This window comes from Dasypus novemcinctus, chromosome 4, assembly GCF_030445035.2.
Source record: "Dasypus novemcinctus isolate mDasNov1 chromosome 4, mDasNov1.1.hap2, whole genome shotgun sequence".
NCBI lineage: Eukaryota > Metazoa > Chordata > Mammalia > Cingulata > Dasypodidae > Dasypus > Dasypus novemcinctus.
Window position 1 is genome coordinate 15281825 of NC_080676.1, and position 24407 is coordinate 15306231.

Below are 24407 nucleotides of genomic sequence, written 5' to 3' on the forward strand. Positions count from 1 at the left end.
TTTATTAGCAAGTTTCCTTCAGGACTCTTTTCTGAGCCCCGTAGCACACTGTCTTCCCCATTCATCCTGGCACCTAGAATTCCAGAAACATCAAATAACAAAGCCAGAAAGACCATAAATTACACGTGACGTTTGGAAAGGCTAAGTATTTGGCTCAAGGATGGTGCATTTAAGGATGAGAATTTAGACCAGATGTCTTGATGCCCACTTGACTCTCCTCTTCTGGGAAACCCAGGCTGCTTCACCATAAGTGCTTCTTTGATTTGCTCGGTTCTACATATGCATTACTTTCCCTCTAAAATCGTGGCATTTCACTGTAGCAGGAACTGACCGTGGTGTGTGTATTTGTTTTGTTTTTCTGATTTTTCCTCCATACAGACACAGCACAACAGAGAACACAGAAAAGCCAGTGAAAAAATATTCATTGAATTAAATTTTGAAACATTAATTCTTACACTTCAGAATATTACATATGGGAATTTTTCTTGGCACACATTTTAATCTAATAAATTACAATACTGTTAGCTCTGGAATAGTGAATTATGGGAGAATTTTTAATGTCCAGCTTTTTAAAAATAAATATAGATTTGTTAAATTATATTTATTAATAAAAACAAATAAAAATTACCTCTCAAGACAAAGAATTAAAGCAGTAACAAAACTAATGCATAAAAATTCCAGAGCTTTAATACATAAAAACTTTCCTCCACTGGAAGAAAACCGAGTGGCTAATGGCAAGGATTATAACGAAATGTCCTAAAAAACTGCAAACTACCGGTATACCTATTAACTCTTATCACCCCACGGACCTCACAGATTCTAAACGTAAGGGAAAAAAGATTTGTCCATACAAAAAAAAAAAAAAAAAATTTTTTAACGGTAGGAAGAAGTGAGGAATAAGAGTGAAGATTAGACTGAGACTAGAGAAAGAAAATGCTGAGTGAGGAAAGAGAACCTATGAGAACCACGAAGATGTGCCAGATAAGCAGGTATCTAACTATCTTGCATTCAGAGTAGAGTAAGAACTCTCAATCTGCCCTTTCATAAGTCTGTTCATTTCTTTGCTTTGGAGGTTTTCCAGTTTGGGGTTTTGTTTTGTTTTGTCCTTCGTTACCTAGTAAAGTCACTCTCTGAAAAATTCCAACCTTGTCCCAGCTAACCTAAGAGAAAAAGGAGACTTGTCCTCCTCTAGACTTCGCCAACAGGAATTTCAGAAGGTCTAGACAAGCCGTGCATTCTGGTCACGGCTGTGGTGCCAGATGGAAGGCCAGGAAAGAACCAGCATGGCTAGAGCGGGAGGCGGAACCTCTAAAAACAAGGCGCCTCAGAGCTGGCCTGGGCATGACTGGAAAAATCCCAACCAAGGGCCAGTTTGACCTCTGCAAAAAGGCTCTGTAAGACTTTCCCAGATGACTGAATTAGGGAGACCATTTTAGTCTGTCTGCAAACTGTCAGCCAGTTTCTTTCTCTTATTAAGTGATGACTTAAATCCAATATTGGCAGCACTTTTTTTTTTTTTTTACTTTTGAGATGATAAAATAGCTGCCAGTGTTTGGTGTACTGCTAGAATCAGAAGCAAACATTTAAATGTTTAGAGAAACTATTAGAGAACATATTTAAAATACCTAAGAGTAACTGAGTCCCCTCCTAGCCCTGAGTGCAGGATATATGTAATTAATACTTGAAAGCTGCATAAAAGTTGTGACTTTGACCTAATTAAAACAGACTAGTCGAAGATAGAGCCTTGCCCACAGGACAATGTCTGTTGGGTTGGTGTGGTCACTGGAATAGAAAAGTATGGCCTCTGCAGGTTTTCCTCTCCCAAAGCAAAACAATGCCAGAACGGGAAACTCAAGACTGCCAGAACTCCACGTATCTCTGCCACTTGTTGTGCCTACACGAGAATCAAGCTGTGCGGCACAATGTTACTCAACATCTCACTGTGTTTGAGGGTCCGGTACTGAGTGGAAGTAGTGGGTTCGTGCAAAACGTATGGTGTGTGCCTGAAAGCCCCTAGTCCCTTAATCATTACTTACGGCATCCACAGCATAGAGGAGCAAAGCCATGGTATTTAAATTAGAGGAAACTCTTCTCTCCGCTCCTTCCCTTTAGAAGGAACCCTCAAACAGGTGAGCAGTAGTTAGGGAGCAAACGGGAATTTCTTTTAAAAACCAGAGACTGCAGTCTTTGAAAAAATGGGCGGATGATCAGTTAATATAATAGTCACCAAGGTATTTTATGCCTCCAAAAATAATGAAAGCAATATTAAAATAAATATAGCAATCAATATAAAAAGTGAGATTTAATTTTAACTATGGCTCATTTTAGAAGTTCAGCTCTGTCTGTGAGAAACACTTTTTCTTATGATTCCCCTGATTTGGCTCCTTATTTTACCTCTATTTTTACTACCTCTTATTTACATTACCAGCTTTATAGATTAAATGTTTATAGGCATAATCGTGTTCTTTGGATCGTATTCAAATTAAAATGAATTTTCTTCATTTCTATTGAAGACTTTGATTATAAAATCTATAGTTCTTCAGAAATATGAGCTGCAACTAAATGGAGAAGACACTCAGATGTAATAGGCACTGTGTCTTGTCTTCCTAATGCCTGCAGAGTGTCCAGACACTTGCATAAAAACTGATACTTTTCAGTTCCTTTGGGAGAAGAGTCAAAAAGAACAGTGAAGGAAAAGATTTTGGCATTGATTGTCCTTAAAATGAAAACAAAGAAAAAATTATCTACTCGCTACTGCAAGTTTTCTCCCTGACTGGGAAAAAAAAATTAATTTAAACTATATTAACTAAACTTTAAATCAAATTTCTTAAAGCATAATAGAAACAGTAAACTGGAAGTACATTATCACACTAGTAAATTAAGCATTTTCTCACTCTAAATCCCCAAACATTCCTTAATCACATCTCCTTTAAAAAAAAATCAGGAAGGTGAGAGACATATCCATATTTCAATAGAAATAAAAAGTAATCACGTATTATTTTCCCAAAACTACTACAGTAAGATGGTAAAACAATCAAGGTCTGAAAAATACAGATGAGTCCATTTAGTAACTTAGTATATAAATACATTAAACTTGAAATGAATTAATCTATTAACACAAGTAGGTTCCTGTTTTTAACACAAAAAAGAAAATATATCATGGAAATCTTCCCTCTTTGTAGAAATATTGACTACCTTCACTCTTCAATTTTTTTTTAAGTATAGCTATCCAGAATGGGAAGAATTAAAACTTATTTGAAGTTATTGTATTTTTAAATTATAAACAGTAAAATTTGTGAATTTACAAAACAAACATGCATATCATCATACAAGGTTCCCATACATTTCCCCACCACCACCACCTTGCATTGTTGTGAAACATCTGTTACAAACTACAAAAGAGCATTGTCAAAATATTACTACTAACTATGGCCCATATTTTACATTTGGTATATTTTTCCCCCAACCCACCCAATTATTAACACCTTATATTAGTATTATATATTTGGCATTGTTCATGAGAAAACATTCTCTTATTTGTCCTGTTAACCACAGTCCATCTTTCACCACGGGGTTCTCATGTTAGACAGGCCCATGCTTTGTACAATCCACTCAAAGTGTATATTCAGTAGCTCTCTGTTTCATTACCTTAGTTGTGCTGCCATTACCTTAGTCGTTTAGAATGTTTTCATTGTTCCAAAAGGAAAAATCCCATGTCCCCACATAACTGCCTATTGTTGTCCCTTAGTACTGAAATAATAAACAAAATTTCTGAAAAGACATCCTTGCAGTACAATTTGTCGTGTAGTACTTAATTCCTTACTGCTATACCATCTTAAATAGCATCATTACCAAACATAGATTTGCAGCACTGTAGTAGATAAGGTAAGCAATAAGGGCAGCAAAAACTAACACATTGTTCATAATTTTGCTACTCTAGATAACCATTTCTTTGCCAACTATGATCTCAATAGCTTTCAAAACTGGTTCTGTAATTTAAAGTTTACTTTAATGAGGCAAGCACTACATAGAAAATTCAAAACAGCAAAATATAAATGTAAAGGATCCCTGTAACTTAAAAAGACATCAATTTCCCAGTTTACCCTAATTTACAGCAATGATTAAAAAAGAATAAAATACTCACTGATAAAAGTGCTTATCACTTCTTCCAGGGAAATAAGCAAGAAATCTAGAGAAACAAGTTTCTAGAACCAAATTTCTAGACACTCCAAAGAAAAACTATGCATCTTCTTTCAACCAGCCATCAGTGTTCTGTTCTTTTACGATCATAAGAACACTACTTACACCAAATAAATATCTAGTTAGCATCAAGAGCCTTGTTTAAAAAGACATAACAGAGAGGCTTCACGTTTGAATGCAAAACTCCAAGGCCCGCCCCAATCAAGATGGCCAACTGGGACGCTTCAGGGTGCTGTTCCCCACATAAGTTTTGAACAACCAGCAAAAAGAAGCAAAAATATATTTCTTGGGGATCCAGAAAACAGTTAAAGGACAGGAAGAAACAGGACAAGAGCCAAATCAAGAAAAAGGATATTTAAAAGGGGTAGTATCTCTTGGCAACCTGACTCGTCTCTTCTCACCAGCTCAGCATAGAGCCAGCCTGCACTCCCAGTGTGGGTCCCTGGTCCTGGTTCCAGAGGGAGCAGAGTAACCCTTATGCATTTACTGGGTACATGCATGTTTGGCCCAATCTGTCTGGTGGTGCCCTGGGGGACTCATCAACCCAGAACTAGCCCTGTATATTGAAAGCTGCTCAGAAGTTCCTACAGAATGCTGTGGGAGAGCAGTCAAGTGGCTGCCTGGAACAAGGGATTTCTGGCTCTAGGAATATGATATCTGGGAACATGAGAAAACTGTTTCCTAGAGAAGAAAGGGCATTCATATCTGTATAAACATGGGAGAATTCCTAGGGCCTAATGCACATAACCAAGACAACACTCACATGTAGAAAAGATCAGGGAGTTTCTTATGCTTTCATCACGGATCTAGTCTATGAACTTATGGTATGGATAAGCTCTGAAGGAGAGCACTCACAGAGGTCAATCTGCAAAGACTGGGAGAAGTGCTTTCTTTCTTTCCTTATCATCATTATTATTAGTAGTAGTAGTACTGCTTGGTATTCAGGGAAACATGTCACACACTAGTTGGTTACAAGCTTATGAAACAGACACCTCAGAATTCCAGCAATAACACTTCAAAACTTCAAAAAAATTCAACATGAGATTACAAAGCATACAAAGAAAAGGACATGATAGCCCAGGCAAAGGAGAAAATTAAAGCACTGGAAACTATCAAGAGGAGAACCAGACCTGGGACATTCCAAACAAAGACTTTAAAAAAATTCTCCTAAATATGTTCAAAGAGCTAAATGAAAATATGGATGCAAAACTCAAGGAAATCAAGAGAAAAATATATGGATACAAAGAGAATACCAAAAAAGAGATGAACATCATGAAAAGGAACCAAAGAGAGCTAAAGGGAGCTAATTCAGAAATTTCTTAGAGGGATTCAATAGCAGATTGGAGCTGGTAGAAGAAAAAATCAGTGGATTTGAAGATAAGACCACTGAAATCATTCAGTATTTGGATAAGAAAGAATGAAGAAAAGTGAACAGAGCCTGGGAACCTATGGGACACCATCAAGCATACCAATATATGCACTGAAGGAATCCCAAAAGAAGAAAGACAGGAGCAGAGAAAATAAGAGAATAGTCAAAGAAATAATGACTGAAAACTTCCCAAGTTTGAGGAAAAACAGGAATATGCACATTCAGGATGTTCAATGAATTCTGAACAGGATAGACCCAAAGAAACACACACCAAGGTATATTATAATCAAACTGTCAAATGACAAAGATAAAGAGAGAATTCTGAAAGCAGCAAAAGAGAAGCAATGTGTCACATACAAAACAGCCTCAATAAGTTCAAGTGTCAACTTCTCACAGGAAACTACAGAAGCAAGTTGCAGTAGGATAACATTTAAAGTGCTGAAAGAAAAAAAAATTGCCAACTGAGAATTCTATATGCAGTCTTTCAAATATGAGGTAGCAACTAAGACATTAGCAAATAAACAAAAGTTGAGGGAGTTTGTCATCACTTGACTGATTCTAGAAGAAGTGATAAAGAGATTTCTGCAAGTGGAAAGGAAACTAGATAACAGATTGAAGCCACACAAAGAAATACAGATCTCCAGTAAGAGTCACAACATGGGTAAATAAAATGCCAGAACTATTGTATTTTTGATTTGCAATTCCATTTTTTCTTTTCTATAGGATCTAAAAGGCAAATGCATAAAATATGATAAATCAGAAATTCCAGACTCAATGAATAAACATGCAATTTGTGACAAGAACTATATAAAGGAGGTAAAGATAGGATACAGGAAATAAGTTGTCTATACTATTGAGATTAAGTTGGTATCTAAACAAACAAGAATGTTGTAGGTTTAGGATATTAAATTTAAGCCCCATGGCAACTACAAAGAAAATATTGGAGAATATGCAAGTTCACTGAGACAGAAGTTAGAGAAAAGGTTACTGGGGCAGGAAACAGGGGGAATGGGGAGTTAATGCATATTGTGAGTAGGGTTTCTGTTTGGAGAAATGGGACAACTTTAGTAATGGAAAGTATGAGAGTACCAAAACAGTATAAATATAAATATCTACTGAATGGTATGTTGAGGGTTGAGATGGGGAAATTTATGTTCTATATATGTTCCCACAATTTATAAAAAAGAATGAGCAGGGTGGAGCCAAGATGGCATCAGAGTAAGGAGCTCCTGGAGTCAGCTCATGAAACAGTGAAGTTGGTGGTCATCCAGAGCTACCTAATGCACCTTTTGGAGGACCCAGGACACCAGAGGAGTATCCTGCAACATCCTTGACAGTGTGGGAGGAGGAGACTACCCATCTGCACAGAGGAATCATGAGAAGAGCACTCCTTGCCACACAGGTTGGTGCCCATGGCATGCAAGCCGCCTCGGGAGCTATTCTGTGGTTGGAGTTGGAAGTTCTACTTCCCCCAATAAAAATTGGAGGAACACATGGCTGGGACTGACTTTGGCTACTAATTAGTGGATTCAGCAGGCTGACATAGAATCCTAGGAAAACCTAAACCTTGAGCCTATCCAGCTCAGAGGAAAGCCAGTGGCCATCATTCTGACTCCACCCCAGACACGAGGGGAAGCAGTGCTGACTGAAAATCATACTGCTTGTAAGGACCGGCTTCTTTCCACCCAGGTTGGATTGCAGGACTAGCCTAAACCCCAGTCCCACCTCCGGCAGGGAGGAAGTTGGAGAGACCAGCACCACTTCTCTGGGAAGCTGCAAGCCACGCCACAGAGGCTGATGCCCATCCCACTCTAAGGGTGAAAGCCGCCTAAGGAGCTATTCTGTGGCTGGCGTTGGAAGCTCCATTTCCCATAAACAGTGGAGGAAGAGACAGTTGTCCACTGATCTCAGCTACTGATTAGTGGACTCAGCTGGCTAAAGTATACTCTTAGAGACAGCTGGGGTCTGAGTGTGTCCAAGCAGTAAAGTCCGGCAGCTGCCATTTTGATTCCGCCCCCCAGCATGAGAGGAAGCCGGGCTGACTGAAATCCAGTGAAATTAGGGATGGGCTTCTTTCCACCAAGACTGGACTCCAGCCCTAGCCTAGGCTCCAGCTCCACCTCCAGCAGAGAGGTAGTTGGCAAGACCTGCACCAAGCTCTCCAGGCAGCTCTAAGTGCTCTCCGCTCACAGAGGCTGAACAGTCAAACTCCTGGGACTACATCCCCAAACCCCAAGAGAAGAGGAGAGTAGCTGGGTATCCTCAGCCTCTGTTGGCAATGGCAGAAGTTTTCAGCCCACACATATTTATTGAGTGCCTTTGAGCCAATCTCCACCTCTGTCCTCCCACAGGGTAGGAGGGGGCTGGTGCTGCTTCGACCTCTCTGGGCAACAGTCTTGGGTTGCACAAGCCTGACTACTGGGCACCTGTGGCTCCATCTTCATCCCTAATAGGACAAGAGATGGACTGTGTTTGCCCAGCCTCTTTGGGTAACTGCAGATGCTTTTGGCCCACACGGCCTGGTCTGGTGGGTACTTGTGTACCCACCCTCAACCCCCAATAGGAAAGAAGGGGGCTGGTCTTTCCACAGCCTTTTTGGGCAACAGCAGACCTTTAGCCTGCATGGACTGGATTATTGGATGCCTATGAATCCACCCCCAATAGAATAAGAGGTGTCTGGTGTCTCCACAGCCTCTCTGGACAATGGTGGATACTTTCAGGCAACAGGGACTAAACTGTTGGGTGCCTGTAGATCCAATCCCATACCTTAAGAGGACAAAAGGGGGCTGGTATTTCCTCAACCTCTCCAGGCAATGGCAGGTATTCTCGACCTAAAGGATCTCAGGGAACTAAATGACAGCAAGAGATGTGCAAACATGCGTGTCATGGGTGTCCCAGAAGGAGAAGAGAAGGGAAAAGAGGCAGAAAGAATATCTGAAGAAATAATGGTGGAAAATTTCCCAACCCTATTGAAGGACATAGATATCCATGTCCTAGAGGCACAACGCACTCCCATTCAAATACATACAAATACACCAACTCCGAGGCACATACTAATCAGATGCCAGAGACAAAGAGAGAATTCTGAGAACAGCAGGAGAAAAGCAATGCATAACATTTAAGGGATACCCAATAAGATTAAGTGCCAATTTCTCATCAGAAACCATGGAGGCACGAAGGCAATGGTATGATATATTTAAGATACTGTAGGAGAAAAACTGCCAGTCAAGTGTTTTATACCCAGCAAGATTATCTTTTAAAAATGAGGGTGAGATTAGAATATTTACAGATAAACAGAAACTGAGAGAGTTTATAACAAAAAGACCAGTTTTGCAGGAAATACTAAAAGGAGTGTTACAGTCTGAAAAGACAAGAGAGGCCTAGAAGAGAGTCTAGAAATGAAAACCATATCAGTAACAGTAACTAAAAGTGTCAAATATAAAATGACAGACAAAAGATCAAAATGGATGAAATAAGAACTGCTTTACAGTAATAACATTGAATGTTAATGGATTAAACTCCCCAATCAAAAGACACAGACTGGCAGAATGCATAAGAAAATACAAGCCATCTATATGTTGTCTTCAAGAGACTCAACTTAGACCCAACAATACCAACAAATTGAAGGTAAAAGGTTGGAAAAACATATTCCATGCATGCAGTAACCAAAAAAAAGCTGCAGTACCTATACTTACATCAGATGATACAGACTTTAAAAGCAAAACTGTTATAAGAGACAAGAAAGGACATTACTTATTAATAAAAGGGATGACTCCCCAAAAAGAAATAATAATCATAAATATATATGCACCTAACCAGGATGCCCCAAGATACATGAGGCAAACACTGGCAAAACTGAAGGGAGAAACAGACATCTCTACAATAACAGTTAGAGACTTCAATATACTGCTCTCAGCACTGGATAGAACACGGGCAGAAGATCAATAAAAAAATGGACAGCTTGAATAATATGATAAATGGACTAAACCTCACAGACATATACAGAACATTGCACTCCAAAACAGCAGGATATACATTTTTTTCAAGTGCTCATGGATCTATCTCTAGGATAGACCATATGTTGGGACACAAAGCAGATCTCAATAAATTCAACAAATTTGAAATTATACAAAGCACCTTCTCTGATCACAGTGGAATAAAGCTGGAAATCAACAAACAGCAAATAAAGGAAAAATTCACATATATATGGAGATTAACCAACACACTCTTAAATAATCAGTGGATCAAAGAAGAAATTTCAAGAGAAATCAATAACTATCTTGAGATGAATGACAATGAGAATACAACATATCAGAACCTATGGGATGCTGCGAAGGCAGTGTTGAGAGAAAAACTTATAGCCCTCAATGTTTACATTAAAAAAGAAGAAAGAGCTAAAATCAATGATCTAACTACACAGCTGAAGGAACTAGAAAATGAACAGCAAGCTAATCCTAAATCAAGTAGAAGGAATGAAATAACAAAGCACAAATAAATGAAATTGAGAACAAAAAAAAACAATAAAGAAAATTAACAAAACCAGAAGTTGGTTCTTCAAGATTAACAAAATCAACAAACCCTTAGTGAAACTGACTAAGAAAAAAAGAGAGAAGATGCAAATAAATGAAATAAAAATTGAAAATGGGAATCTTAATATTGACCCCACAGAAAGAAGGGAGATCATAAGAGAATACTCTGAACAACTTTATGCTAAAAAACTAGAAAATGTAGATGAAATGGAAAAATTCCAAGGAATGTATAAACAACCTACACTGACAGCAAAAGAAATAGAAGACCTCGACAAACCAATCACAAGAGATTGAAACAGTCATCAAACAGCTCCCCAAAATGAAAATCCCAGGACCAGACGGTTTCACAGGCAAGTTCCACCAAGCAGTCAAAGAAGATTTAATACCAATCTTGCTCAAGCTCTTCCAAAAATTCAAGAAGAAAAATGGTACAAAACACATTCAATGAAGCCAATATCACCCTAATACCAAAGCCAGAGAAAGATATTACAAAAAAATAAAATTACAGACCCATTTCTCTAATGAATACAGATGCAAAAAATCCTCAATAAACTACTTGCTAATCAAATCCAACAACACATTGAAAGAATTATCCATCATGATCAAGTGGGTTTTACACTAGACATGCAAGGCTGGTTCAACACAAGAAAATCAATCAGCATAACACGCCACATTAATAATTCAAAGAAGAAAAATCACATGATCTTATCAATTGATGCAGAAAAGGTATTTGACAAAATACAGCATCCTTTCTTGATAAAAATATTACAAAAAACAGGAATTGAAGGAACTTTTCTCAACATGATAAAGGCCATATATGAAAAACCCACAGCTAACATTGTACTCATCAGTGAAAAACTAAAAGCTTTCCCATTGAGAACAGGGACAAGACAAGGATGCCCAATGTTACCACTGTTGTTCAATATAGTGCAAGAGGTTCTAGTTAGAGCAATCAGGCAAGAAAAAGAAAAAAAAAGACATCCAAACTGGAAAGGAAGAATTAAAACTTTCACTATTTGCAGATGATATGATTGCGTATCTAGAAAATCCGGAAAAATCTACAACAAAGCTGCTAGAGCTAATAAATGATTTCAGCAGAGTGTCAGGATACAAGATCAATATGCAAGAATCAGTGGTATTTCTATACACTAATAAAGCACAATCTGAGGAGGAGGTCAGGAAAAAAGTTCCATTTACAATAGCAACTAAAAGAAACAAATATTTAGGAATAAACTTCACCAAGGATGCAAAGAACTTGTATTCAGAAAACAACAGTGCATTGCTAAAAGAAATCAAAAAAGACCTAAAAAATTGGAAGAACATTCCATGCTCATGGATTGGAAGACTAAATATCATTGGGATGTCAATTCTACCCAAACTGATACACAGATTCAATGCAATCCCAATAAAAATTCCACCAGCATTTATTAAGCAAATGGAAAACACAATTATCAAATTATTCTGGAAGGGTAAGAGGCCCTGAATAGCCAGAAACATCTTAAAAAGGAAAAGTGAAGTTGGAGGACTCTTACTTCCAGCCTTTAAATCATATTACCTAGCTACAGTGGTAAAAACAGCATGGTATTGGCAGAAAGATAGACACATAGACCAGTGGAACCAAATTGATGGTTCAGAAACAGACCCTCACATCTATGGCCAAGTGATTTTGACAAGCCTGTCAAGCCCTCCCAGTTGGGGCAGAACAGTTTGTTCAACAAATGGTATAGGGAGAACTGGATATCCATAGCCAAAAGAAAGAAAGAAGACCCCTACCTTACACCTTATCCAAAAATTAACTCAAAATGGATCAAAGACCTAAATATAAAAAGGAAGTACAATAAAGCTCCCAGAAGAAAATGTAGGGAAACATCTTCAAGACCTAGTAGTAGGTGGTGTTCTTAAACCTTACACAAAAAGCACAAGGAACAAAAGAAAACATGGATAAATGGGACCTCCTCAAACTTAAACATTTCTGTGATTCAAAGGACTTCATCAAGAAGGTGAAAAGGCAGCCCAGTTGATGGGAGAAAATATTTGGAAACCACTTATCTGATAAGGGTTTGATTTCCATTCTCTATAAAGAGATCATACATGTGGAATCTAAGCCCCCTTTCAATATAGTGGAATGGACATAATCATCCCTGGGTCCACAGGATGGAGGAATAGAGTATGGATTAGAGTGGACTTACTGATATTCTACTATGGAACTATTGTGATTAGTAATGGAAGAAAATGTAGCATTAATGTGGAGAAAGTGGCCATGGTAGCTGCTGAGGGCACGAAGAGGAATTAAGAGATATGATGTGGGGGCATTTTCAGGACTTGGAATTGTCCTGGGTGGTACTGCACAGACAGTTGCTGGATATCGTAGTCCTGCCATGGCCCACTGAGTGGACTGGGTGAGAGTGTGAATTACAATGTAAACCACTATCCATGTGGTGCAGCAGTGTTCCAAAATATATTCACCAAATGCAATTAATGTGCCACAGTGATGAAAGAGGTTATTGATGTGGAGGAGTGGGGTGAGAGGAGTGGGGGATATATAGGGACCTCATATTTTTTTAATGTAACATTTTTTTTTAAATTTAAAAAAGAGATCATACAACTCAACAATAAAAGATGAAGCAATCCAATTTAAAAATGGGCAAAGATTTAAACAGACATTTATCCAAAGAGGAAATACAAATGGCCAAAAAGCACATGAAAAAATGTTCCATATCACTAGCTATTAGGGAAATGCGAATTAAAACAATGAGACATCATCTAACACCACACAGAGGGGCCATTATTAAAAAAACAGACAACAATAAGTGCTGGAGAGGATGTGAAAAAATAGGAACAGTCCTTCACTGTTGGTGGGAGCGTAAAATGGTGCAGCCTCTGTGGAAGACAGTTTGGAGATTCCTCAGGAAGCTAAATATAGAACTGCCATATGATCCAACAATTCCTCTACTACGAATATATCCAGAAGAACTAAAAACTATGACACGAAGAGACATCTGCACACCAGTGTTTATAGCAGCATTGTTCACAATTACCAAAAGATGGAAACAACCTGATGGTGTCCATCCATCAATGAATGGATAAACAAAATGTGGTATATACTTATGATGGAATACTATGCTGCAATAAGAAGAAATGAAATTGGGACATATGTGATATAGCAGTTTGATATAATTGATGATTTCCAAAAGGAAATATTGGATTATGTTTGTAATCTGATCTGTACCTGGACATGACTGTGTTATCAGTAGGGCGTGGAGTCCCCACCCCTTGGTGGGTGGAGACTCACAGATAAAATGCATGGCAAAGAATAGAGTTGGAGCTTTGATGCGAGGATTTCTGATATTGGAGTTCTTATGTTGGAGTTTGATGGTGAAGACTTAAGCTGGAGCCCCAGGAAGTAAGCCCACAGAGGAAAGAGAAGCCAACACCAGGAAGAAAGGAACCTTGAACCCAGAGAAAAGCAAGCCCCAGGAACATAAGAACCCAGGAAGCCTGAACCCTTGCAGACGTTGGCAGCCATCTTGCTCCAGACAGACTTTGGTGAGGGAAATAGCTTTATGGCCTGGTGTCTATAAGCTCCTACCCCAAATAAATACCCTTTATAAAAACCAACCAATTTCTGGTATTTTGCATCAGCACCCCTTTGGCTAATTAATACATGTGATAACATGGATGAGCCTTGAAGACATTATACTAAGCAAAGTAAGCCAGTAAGCCAGACACAAAAGGACAAATACTGCATGGTCACATTAATACTAACTAAATATAAATAATAAACACATTAAATTAAAACCTAGGTTGTAAGAAGATAAGAGGAGGGTTGAGAAGAACTATGGATGCTTAATGTACATACAAGTTTTAATTAACTTGACTGTAAAAGTGTGGAGATGGATAGAGTTGATAGTAACACATTATAGTGAGTAGCAACTGGTATATAAACGGGATTGTGACTGAAAAAGGTAGTCTGGGGAAGTAAATGTCAATAGAAAGAAAGCTAAAGAATAATCTAGGGGCTGAATAATACAGTGAACCCAGTGAGAATTTTGGTTAAGGGTACAAATGCAAGAGGGTCCTTCTATGACCTAGAGCTGATGCATATCACTATTGCAGGGTGATGGGAATATGGAGAAACATAGGAAAACTACAATTGGTGTGACCTATAGACTGTGGTTAACAGCAATACTATAATATTCTTGCATCGATGCCAAGCTGTACTGTGTTGACAATGGAGGTGTCTGGAAAAAGTGTGCCAAATGTATGCCATGGACCATGATTGGTGGTAACAGTCTGATGATACTGTCTCATAATCTGTAACAAATGTTCCACCAGGGTGTGGAGTTGTATGGGAAATTTACACATCTGTATGATTGTTTTGCAAGTTCATAATATCTGCAACAAAAAAATATATTTTTTTAAAAATAGCATGGGTTGGGGGAAAAATACACCAAATGTAAGATAAGGACTATAGTCGGTAGTAATATTTTGACAATACTCTTGCATAGTTTGTAACAAATGTTTCACACCAATACAAAGAGTTGGTGGAGGGATCATGTATGAGACCCCTGTGTGATGTTATGTATGTTTATTTTGTAATTTCGCAATCTTTACTCTATACTTAGTGTTTATGTGTGTTTATGTATGAATGATATACTTCAGTAAAAAATTTTTTTAAAAAAAAGAATGAGCAATTAAAGAGACAATGACAATTAAATGTAAGATGTTATCCTGGACAGGATCTAATAATGGAGGAGAAAAGATCCAAAATGACATCCTGGGGACCTATGAAAAAATTGAATATAGATTGTAAGTTTTATATCAATATTAAATTTCTTGGACTTGATAAATGCACTTAAGGTGGATAAATAAGTGCATATCATTGCTCTCAGAAAATATACACGGTAGTAGTAAGTATTCCAAAAGCTTGATATATATAACATAAAGTGTTCAGAAAATGGCTTGGTAAATAGAGAGACAGACAAATAGATAGACAAAAGGATTGATAGATTGATGGATAGATAGAAAGATATAGCAAATGCGGTAAAGTGTTAAAATTGGTAATTCTGGTATATGGGGGTACAGGGCCATGCTGAAGTTCTCTATATGGGGTTTGTATTATGTTTTGTAACTGTCATGCAAGTTTGAAAATATTTCAAACTAAAAAGCTTAAACACACACACCCCATCATTTGCAAAATCTAAAATGAGAAACAGGCCTCTCTAATGTCCAGGGCTAGCTGCTATGTCCAGAATCCAGCTCTTTCCAACAGAGCAGCAGATCTGCACAAGCCACAGATTAAGGGGGAATGTCATCTCCTAAGGCAAGGGTCAGCAAGGTTTTTCTATAAACACCCAGGCAGTAAATGTTTTATACTTTGAAGGATGCATAATCTCTGCAATAATTAATCAACACTACCTTGTGGCATCAATGCAGCCATAGACAGTATATAAAATGAATGAAAGTGGCTGTGAGCCAATAACACTTATGGACTCTGAAATTTTAATTTCATATGATTTTCACATGTCACGATATACTACTCATCTTTTGACTTTTTTCAACCATTCTGAAATGTAAAAGCCATTCTTAACTCATTGGCCATACAAAGCAGGTATCTATTTGGCCCCCAGAAATTGGCCCAGGGACTGTCATTTCCGGAGCCAGGCTAAAACCCAATTTTCCTTTGACATGTGGCCTTCTGTCTCCTTCATTTACATAAACCTAAAAGTCATGTGTTTGTCCTTTTCACAAAGTGTTCCTTTTGCTTCTCCGTGTCACTGATATCCAGTCTCTGCTTTCTTTCCCTAGGTTCCAAAAGTCCAATAAAACAATGTAGAGGTCAGGAAAGACATGCAGAACAGTCTGAATGAAGAGCACAGGCTCTTTCTCTGTTGCTTTCCAGTCATAGCACCTTGCACAAGTTATATACATTTCTATCTATTAAAAAAAGCATTTAATACTTGACCACCTGAGACTTAGGGAAGGAGTACAAAGGTATATGTGAAGAAACCACTTTATATCACCAAGCTAAGTAAAACTGAAATGCAACCTGTAGAAAAACTGACAACTGTGGTTCTGATATGAGGCCTCATATGATGCTCCAAATGTAACTAGATCATGGTAATTTGTGGGTCTCCCAGTAAAGGAAGGCAACTCAGTGGATTTAATTAAAATACTGTCCAAAAGAGCAGTTAGCAGACTCAGTGATTGTATGTCACTTTTTCCAATTTCCAAGATGGGATAGAAATTCAGTAAATATAAATTGAGAATCTTCTTTATGCCAAAAGAACATGGAAGGTACAGTGTTGGAAACTGAGGCACAGTGGTCTGGCAAAGAGAAATGTGCTGTTTCCATGGCTACACTTGCAACCTAAGAATGCTGTAATTAAGAGTTCCTGGCAAACGGGATGAAGCTGTTAAAGGCTGAAAGAAAAGATGAGCACATTCCTTTTGTAGTGATTAGAACACTTAGGCTTTGTACCTTGAGATAAGATTTTTTTTAATTCCTTAGACTATGGGTAATGCTGATAGTTAATACATATTGCCACTTGTTCTCACTAGACTTGTGTATATATAGAGCCCCTTGTAAACAATAAAGTTGTCTGATGAGTCTCTACTCGCTGACTCCCTGATCCCAGTTCTCTCTCTCTTTCTCTGTTTCATTCTCCTTTTTCTCTTTCTTTCATTCCCAACACCATTTGAGCCCAAATCTCCAACAGTAGAGGGAGCACATTACTTCAAAGACTCGTTTCATTAAGGTATTAAACATAAACACCTATAGTACAAAGTGGGTTTGTATAAACCATTTGCATGAGTATGATAGAGAGTAAAACAAAATACACATAAGAAAAAAACTTCCCAAGAGATATTTAAACTATAACATAATTTCAAGAACAAACAAACACAGAAGTTTAAGAGTTCTACATCTTGGATGATGGATACGCAGATTCTCAAATCCACAAGATATTAAGCTGTTCTTCAAAGATGCTATAGTTTATCACAGGACTGCTGATGCAAAGTACCAGAAATAGGCCAGCTTTTATAATAGGAAAAACGGCATTTATTAGGATAGAAGTTTACAGTTCTAAGGCTGTGAAATGTTCAAATCAAGGCATCAGCGGAGATGCCATCACAGGGTCCATCCACATGACAAAGTTGGCCACTGATCTCTGCTGAGGTCTCTGCCTTCCCCTCCAGAATCTGCTGTTTCCTGGAGGGCAACCAGGCATAAGGCTTGTCTCTTCCAGGGCCTCCTCTCTTATTCCTTGCTGTTCCACTTTCTTCCTGAGTTCAGCTGTGAGATATAAGGCACAGGTCTCATTTCTTCAGCCTTGCGTTGGTCCATGGTCCCTGCCTTCTGGGGACATCATTTTGGCTGCTAGAAATCCTTGAGTTTCCTTTCACGTTGCAGCGTCAAAAACGGCAGAGGTCCATTTTCCATTCTCTCTCTTGCTCTCTCTCTCTTTCTGTGGTGTGTCTCCTTTTCTATCAGCTCAATTAAGAGGGCAGAGACTCAACCTGAGTCATGCCTCACTGATGCAGTCCAATCAAAAGGGTCTCATAGTCACAGGAATGGATTAGTCCAAAAATATAATTTTTTTTTTCATTTGGGGATTCATTAAAAAATTTCAAACAGTCGTACTCCAACTGTCTGAATCCCAAAAGGTCATGTTCTTTGCATATGCAAAATACATTCATCATATCACAATATTTCAAAAGTCTTAAATCATTTCACTAACAATGCTAAGTGCAAAAATACATAAAAATCAGTTATAGGTATGCAGTTTGTCTTGGAACATTCTGGCTATAGACCTATGAAACTTAAAAAACAAATTATCTGTTTCCAATATATAAAGGAGTCACAGACATAGGATAAACATTTTCATTACCATAAGGATAAATTTGAAAGAAAACAAGAGTCATGGGTCCTAAACAGTTCTGAAAACCTGCAGGGCATACTCCATTAGATTTTGAAGTCTGAGCATCATCCTGAGAATGATATCTTCTACTCAGGGCCTCATGAGGGCCCACCCCTTCCAGGGACTTGCCCAATGGTTATCTTCTCAGTTCTACTCTCCTCAAGCATCTTGATGGCAGCCAAGTTCTAGACCTTACCTTCCCCAATCTATGGGGGACAATCTCACACCCTTTAGCAAACTGGCGTGGTGACAACATTCTCCCAAATCTCTGGCCTAAAGGCCCAACCCCCTCAGAGCAGTGGGTGATGACTTATCTCTCCCCAACCACTGGGAAATGTGTTCTACCCTCTCTGTAGCCTGGGGTAGCCAAACTCTCCCTGATCACTGGGCTGGAAGATCCACTCTCTTCAAGTGTAAGGGCAAATTCACCCTTTGTGCACACATGGGTGTGTGCACACCACAGGCGGAGTCCCTTTCTTGGCCCAAGAAGATGTCTTAAGTCCAGACATAAGCACCCACAGTTTTCCTTTTAGAGCCAATTTTTCCTCAAATCTCTCCCCTCCCTGTCCTTCTTAGTCCAGCCTGACTGCAGGTTTTTTCCATACAGATCTTGCAAAAAAGCTTGCTGGTTGCGTGCAGTTCACAGGGGTCTATGCCATCAAACAGTAAAACTTTCCACAAGTCCTTTCTGAATAACTGTATTTCCCATCCTGATTTGCACTGAAATGGCTGCCTGTTTCCAAATTCAGTTAAGTCCTCACCTGGGGCGCTATTCTTTGGGGGCTCGTTTTCCCAAAGCTTGGAATTTCCTAAATCATCAATCTCTGGTTTCTTTGTAACCAGCAGTTGAGTTCTCAGCTTATCTCTTTCCTCTTGCATTTTGCTATAAGCTACAAGGACAGTCAGACTGCATTTTCCACATTTACTCTGGAAATCTCTTCAGCTAAATGTCCAAACTTGTCATTTCCAAATTCTGCCTTCCATCTAACATCAGGACTCAATTTTGCCCAGTTTTCTGGAACTTTAAAACAAGTATCACATTTACTTTGGTTTCCAATAATAGGTTCACCATCTCTTCAAAGGCATCAACAGAAATAACTTTAGGGTCCATAGTCCTACCAACAGTCTCTTCAAAGCAATATAGGCCTTTTCTATCAAGGACCTCACAATTTCTCCAAAAAATACCTCTTACCCATTTATAAAGACATTCCAACATTTTTGGCAGTTATAAGCAGCAGCGCCCCACTCTCCCAGTACCAATTTCTCTTAGTTTGCCACTAAGCTGCTGATGCAAAGTACCAGAAATAGGTTTGGTTTTTCTAATGGGAAATTTATTAGGGGTAAAATCTTACAGTTCTGAGGCTATGAAATGTCCAAGTCAAGGTATCAGCAGAGATGCTTTCTCAGGGTCCCACCACATGACAAAGATGGCTGCCTATCTCTGCTAAGGTCCCAGCCTTCCCCTCCAAAACCTACTTGTCTCATCAGCCTTAAGCCACTCCGCAGGAACTACTGTCAACTCTTTGAGAGTTCCTATTCTTGTAACATTTGATGTGATTTGAATTTATTTTTTAAATAGTTAGCCAATGTGAAAGGTTTGAAATGGCAGCCCTTTATTGATTTAATTTTCATTTACTGTCTTAAAATTCTCTAGAGGCTTTTAGTTTGTCTGCTTTTAAATTGTGAAATAAAGGCATGGGCTGTATAAGGGTGGTGAGTTTTTCTTTTTTTTTTAGACCCTAAACACAGAAAGTGTGCAAGGGATAAGCTCGCTCTCTCTCTCTTCCTTCCAGAGGTTTCTGTAGGCCCTTGCTTTTCTCATTCTCCCCATAAATTGCTGGTTTGCATCATAGATAGGAACAAACTTTTCCTTTTCTCCTGGAACATGCCAGAGTAAATTAAAGAGTTTATAAATGAACATGGTTGAAAAATACTGGTCTTCACAGAAACATTTAAAACCATTTCCTCCATTTTTGCCCAAATTTGGTTTCTATGCAATTTTGATCATGGAGTAGTCAAGGTCCCTCAGAAAGCACATTCAAATTTTGATCCAGGTCTGGAGACACATTTACAAATGCTTGGCAGGGATACACCTACCCCCTCCTTCTCTCTCCCAGATGGCAGAAAGTACAGGAATGTTAAATCAGGGTATAAATCTGATTTACTGACATTAGGAGGATTTTGCCTGGAAATTCTCCTATGTGGATTGAATTTTCAGTTACAACTCCTATATATGATTTTAAGAGAAAATCACTGATTCTCACCAAAGCCTGTTTAGATGCTAATAAAAAAGTGCCAACCAAAAAAGGAATGAACAAAGAACACAGCAGAACTCTCAAATACAAAAAGCAGTTTCTTAACCCCCATCAAAACATAGAATCAAACCTAGGAAAAACTATATTCCGGAAATTTGACACATGTGATTCAAATGGCACAATCTCTATTATAGTAGAAAATATAAAGTCACTATAAATATTTGCTTTCAGAAGAGTGTTATTATTCCAGTAACACTATAACACCACATTGCCCAAATACACCTATATTTATCTCTCTTGACAGTTTTGTCCCTAAACTGGATATGTTTGGAGATATTTTTCATTGTCATATGTGGATGAGGGAGCAACTGGTACCTAGTGGTTAGAGGTCATAGATGCTGCTAAACTTACTATGATGCAGAGTTCAGCCCTCTGCAACAAAGATTTATCTGGCTCAAAACATCAAAAGGGCAAAAATAACCCTGGTCTAATCCATTTCTACGTGGCTAGCTAGGGTCTGATGATGAATATAGATGACTGCAGATGATAAGAATTCTTCCTTCATGCACAACTGAGCAGAGTCAGAGAGACAGATAAAGCAGATACAACCCCCAGATATTGGTTCCTTTGAGGGCTAAAGAGACCCATGGGAGTTATGGTCATGGCCGATGGGGTTAACTACCAGGGCAGATGGCCCCTCTTTGGAAATGGTGTTTATGTGTGATGAATCTGGACTCAGATGGGATCTCCCTTCATAAGACTTTCATGCTAATGTGCTGGAGGTGCAGTTAATGTTGGGGTTTAAGATATATTTAGGGGATTTGAATCTCTGGACTGACAATGTGATAGCCAGATCCTGAGCCTCAACAGACTCCAGCACCTACAATCTGATTTATTGGACTTACCACACTCAGCTAAGATGGAGGTGAAGAAGGACAACCACCACACCATGGAGCCTAGAGTGATTACAACTGAAAATGGGAGGATTGCATCCAGCATCCAGGTGGAATCTGAGCCTCCTCTTGACATAAAGGTGCAATGGACACAACCAATCCAGTGTCCACATAGAAGAGGTGGCATTGGATTGGGAAAAGTGGACATAATGGACAAAGGGTATGGGGAAAGGCAGGAAGAGATGAGAGGTGGAGGCGTCTTCAGGACATGGAGCTGCCCTGGATGGTGCTTCAGAGGTAATCACCGGACATTGTAAATCCTCACAGGGCCTACATGATGGAATAGAGGAGAGTATGGGCCATGATGTGAACCAATGTATATGAGGTGCAGAGGTGCCCAAAGATGTACTTACCAAATCCAATGGATGTGTCATGATGATGGGAACGAGTGTTGTTGGGGGGGGGAGAGGGGGGGTGGGGGGGTGGGGTTGAATGGGACCTCACATATATATTTTTAATGTAATATTACAAAGTCAATAAAAAATAAAAAAATTAAAAAAAAAAAAAAAAAGAATTCTTCTTAAAGATTTCCTATTAAGCTGTCAAGAAGAGTTTGATATTTACATAAATGAAAGTTTGCATTCAGTAATTTCCAGATGCAATATTTTAGGGAGAAAATGGCCCACAGTTCCTAATTCTGGCAATGTTATAAAGAAGTATAACTTCCATATCTGTTAGCTTGTCACACAACCTATAAGAACATATACCTACACTGAAGTCCCAAATCTAGCTAGCTACTGCTGGCTATCACAATATAATATACTTCTTACATCTAGGCAATAACTAAATTCATCATACCCACCCACCAAAAACTACTAGTCTTAAGATTTCAACAGTGGATTCAATGTGGTCATTTTCTGAGGAAAGCATTCCTATCTGAAATTCTTTCTCTGATGTTACAATCACTTAAAACTTCACTGTCCAGCTCCATGAAATCTAAGAGCCAGAGCAGGAAAGGAAGCTGATTTTGACCACAAATTTAAAAGGAGCTACAAAGGCATATTTTCCATAAAAAGTAAGGGGTGTTGGTAATGAAGTAGAATAAAATATACAAAAGCTGAAGTGGTCCCTCTAAAACAGGGATTCTTAACCTTTTTTTGTTCCACGGACCTCTTATTAAGTTCACACTGCACTGTGTATTATTTAATAAATACATCACACCCGCATCAACACATTCCCACAAGAATAACTTTTTTTTTTAATTTCAATTCAAGCTCACAGACCTCTTGATAAGAACCCCTGTTCTAAAAGTAACAAAGCCCTTAGAGGTTATTTTATTTCCCTATAAAAGCTTCCTTGGGCATTTCAATGAAGAAAAGACTTTGTTCTGGGTAAAGGTCATTTTTTTTAATGTTTTCATTTCCAAGTTTGTGTGTATACTTTCTAGGCTTTGCACTAAGAGAAATATTTTAAACTCTTAGAAATTTTCAGTTCAAATTTAGAGGACCCACAGAGTTCAATTTTAAACTATAACATATACCTGAGAGAAATGCTATAGTTCCTTAAAGTAACACAACAGGTACTGTTTGGCAATACTGTAGAAAGATAGGCAATTTAGCCCCCTGAGATTTCTGAAACACTTACAGATGAAGAGAAAACTATTGGTACATGGATTTAATGGACTTTACACCAAATATGAATTTCCAAATATAACCTGGAGATAGAAATCTCTGTCCTGATATGCTTAGTTTAAGCAGAAAAGCAACCAGTTAACTTAGGAGGAAAAAACAATGGTCTCAAAATGATTCTAATTAGCACACACACAACAGCATAAGAGAAGAACACCTACATGCCGAGATCTAATTTCAGTGAGTTAAGCACATAGACTTAGAGCACAAAAGTGGAAAACTCCAAGGATTTCTCATGTGCAGCAAATGACACCAAAGTATGTTTTGATAACTTGTGGTGAGACTCTCTCCCGTCTGGCTAAAGGTAAAAAAAAAAAGTGTTGTTTTACATGAACTTGACTAGACTCTTCGCTGCAGTTCCAGCTTCTGAAAACAAGAAACAGCACCGGGTTTAGGTGTGGGTCTACAGCTTCCCCTCCAAATCCCAAAGGGGGGAAGCTGCCGGGAGGTACTGGGTAGCAGGACAGCCTTAACGGAAAATAACCCGGGTTTTAGGCGTTATTTTTGGCAAGAGGTAGGTTTACCGGCTGCTTGCCGGGGCACTGGAAGGAAAGTGTCACCACCAATCAGAAAGTACACTGAGCCCCGTGTTTAGGTCACGGGGGGGAGTACTGCCTCGTCCAACACGGATCAATCGTGCCAACTCGTGGAAAAGGAGTAAGAGTTGCAGGAAAGGTGGTGTTGCTCAGGGACCTACCAGACCAAAAGTAAACCCCAACTTGTGCTGCAGGAAAATGCCCGGGGGCTCACTTTGCCGACCTCTCTGAGAGCCGACTAGGGCGGGTGTCCTCACGCTCACCCGAGGACAAGCGCGGCTCCAGCGCAGAATGGGGAGGCCCTCGGTGGGCTCGGGGAGGAGGCACGGGCTCCTTCCCCGCGCGCCCCGGCCGCCCCGGCCAGGCTCAGCGGCACGAGCGGTGGATGAATGACCTGCCCACCGGCCACCCTCGGCGGGGCAGGGCGAACCTGTGCGAGCACTCACCTGGGGAGAGGGCGTCGCGCTGCCCGGGGTCCGCAGCCAGGCAGGGTTCCCAGGCGCGGAGCACGAGCGCCAGCAGGAGCAGCGGGGGCTTCAGCGCGCACCTCCCCATCTTCGGCGCGGCGAGGGGCCCCGCGGGCGTGGGCACTCCCCCTCCCCAGCTGCAGGGCACTTCTCGCGAGAGCGCGGGCACCTCCCCCCCGCCGGCACACACGTCCCGTGCGCCCCGGGGTGGACAATCCCCGAGTCGGCGCCGGAGCCGGAGTGGGAGCCGCGCGCAGGGCGGACCTGCGCCGGCGGCCGGAGCTGTGCGGAATGTGGGCGGGAATGGGCAACGCAGAGCAGGGGGCGCCCCCCGCGCTGCGGGCGCCTGACGGGCTCCCCCGCGGGAGGCGGTGGGCGGGCCGCGCCCTGCTTGGGTGCCCCCGAGGACCCGCCGCCCGGCTGCCTGCAACCCTGCGGCCGCCGCTACTCGCCTACTCCAGCCTGAAGTCTGGGGCGGTTTGCTCCACTGACACCCTATTTAAGGAGCTGTCTGCGGCTACGTGAACAGGCTCACGCAGGACTCTGCCTGG

The 24407-nt window shown here is 39.9% G+C and overlaps 1 protein-coding gene across 3 annotated transcripts in view; it reads right to left on the bottom strand.

Annotated features, from left to right (window-relative positions):
• Positions 1–24143, bottom strand: part of PLOD2 (procollagen-lysine,2-oxoglutarate 5-dioxygenase 2) — a 113141-nt gene extending 88998 nt beyond the window's left edge. For all 3 annotated transcript variants that reach the window (XM_058295121.2, XM_058295122.2, XM_058295123.2), the window contains exon 1: positions 23836–24143. In XM_058295121.2, the coding sequence (XP_058151104.1) occupies positions 23836–23944 (109 nt within the window). In that variant the 5' untranslated portion in view covers positions 23945–24143. The remainder of the gene's footprint in view (positions 1–23835) is intronic.
• Between the last annotated feature and the right edge of the window lie 264 nt (positions 24144–24407).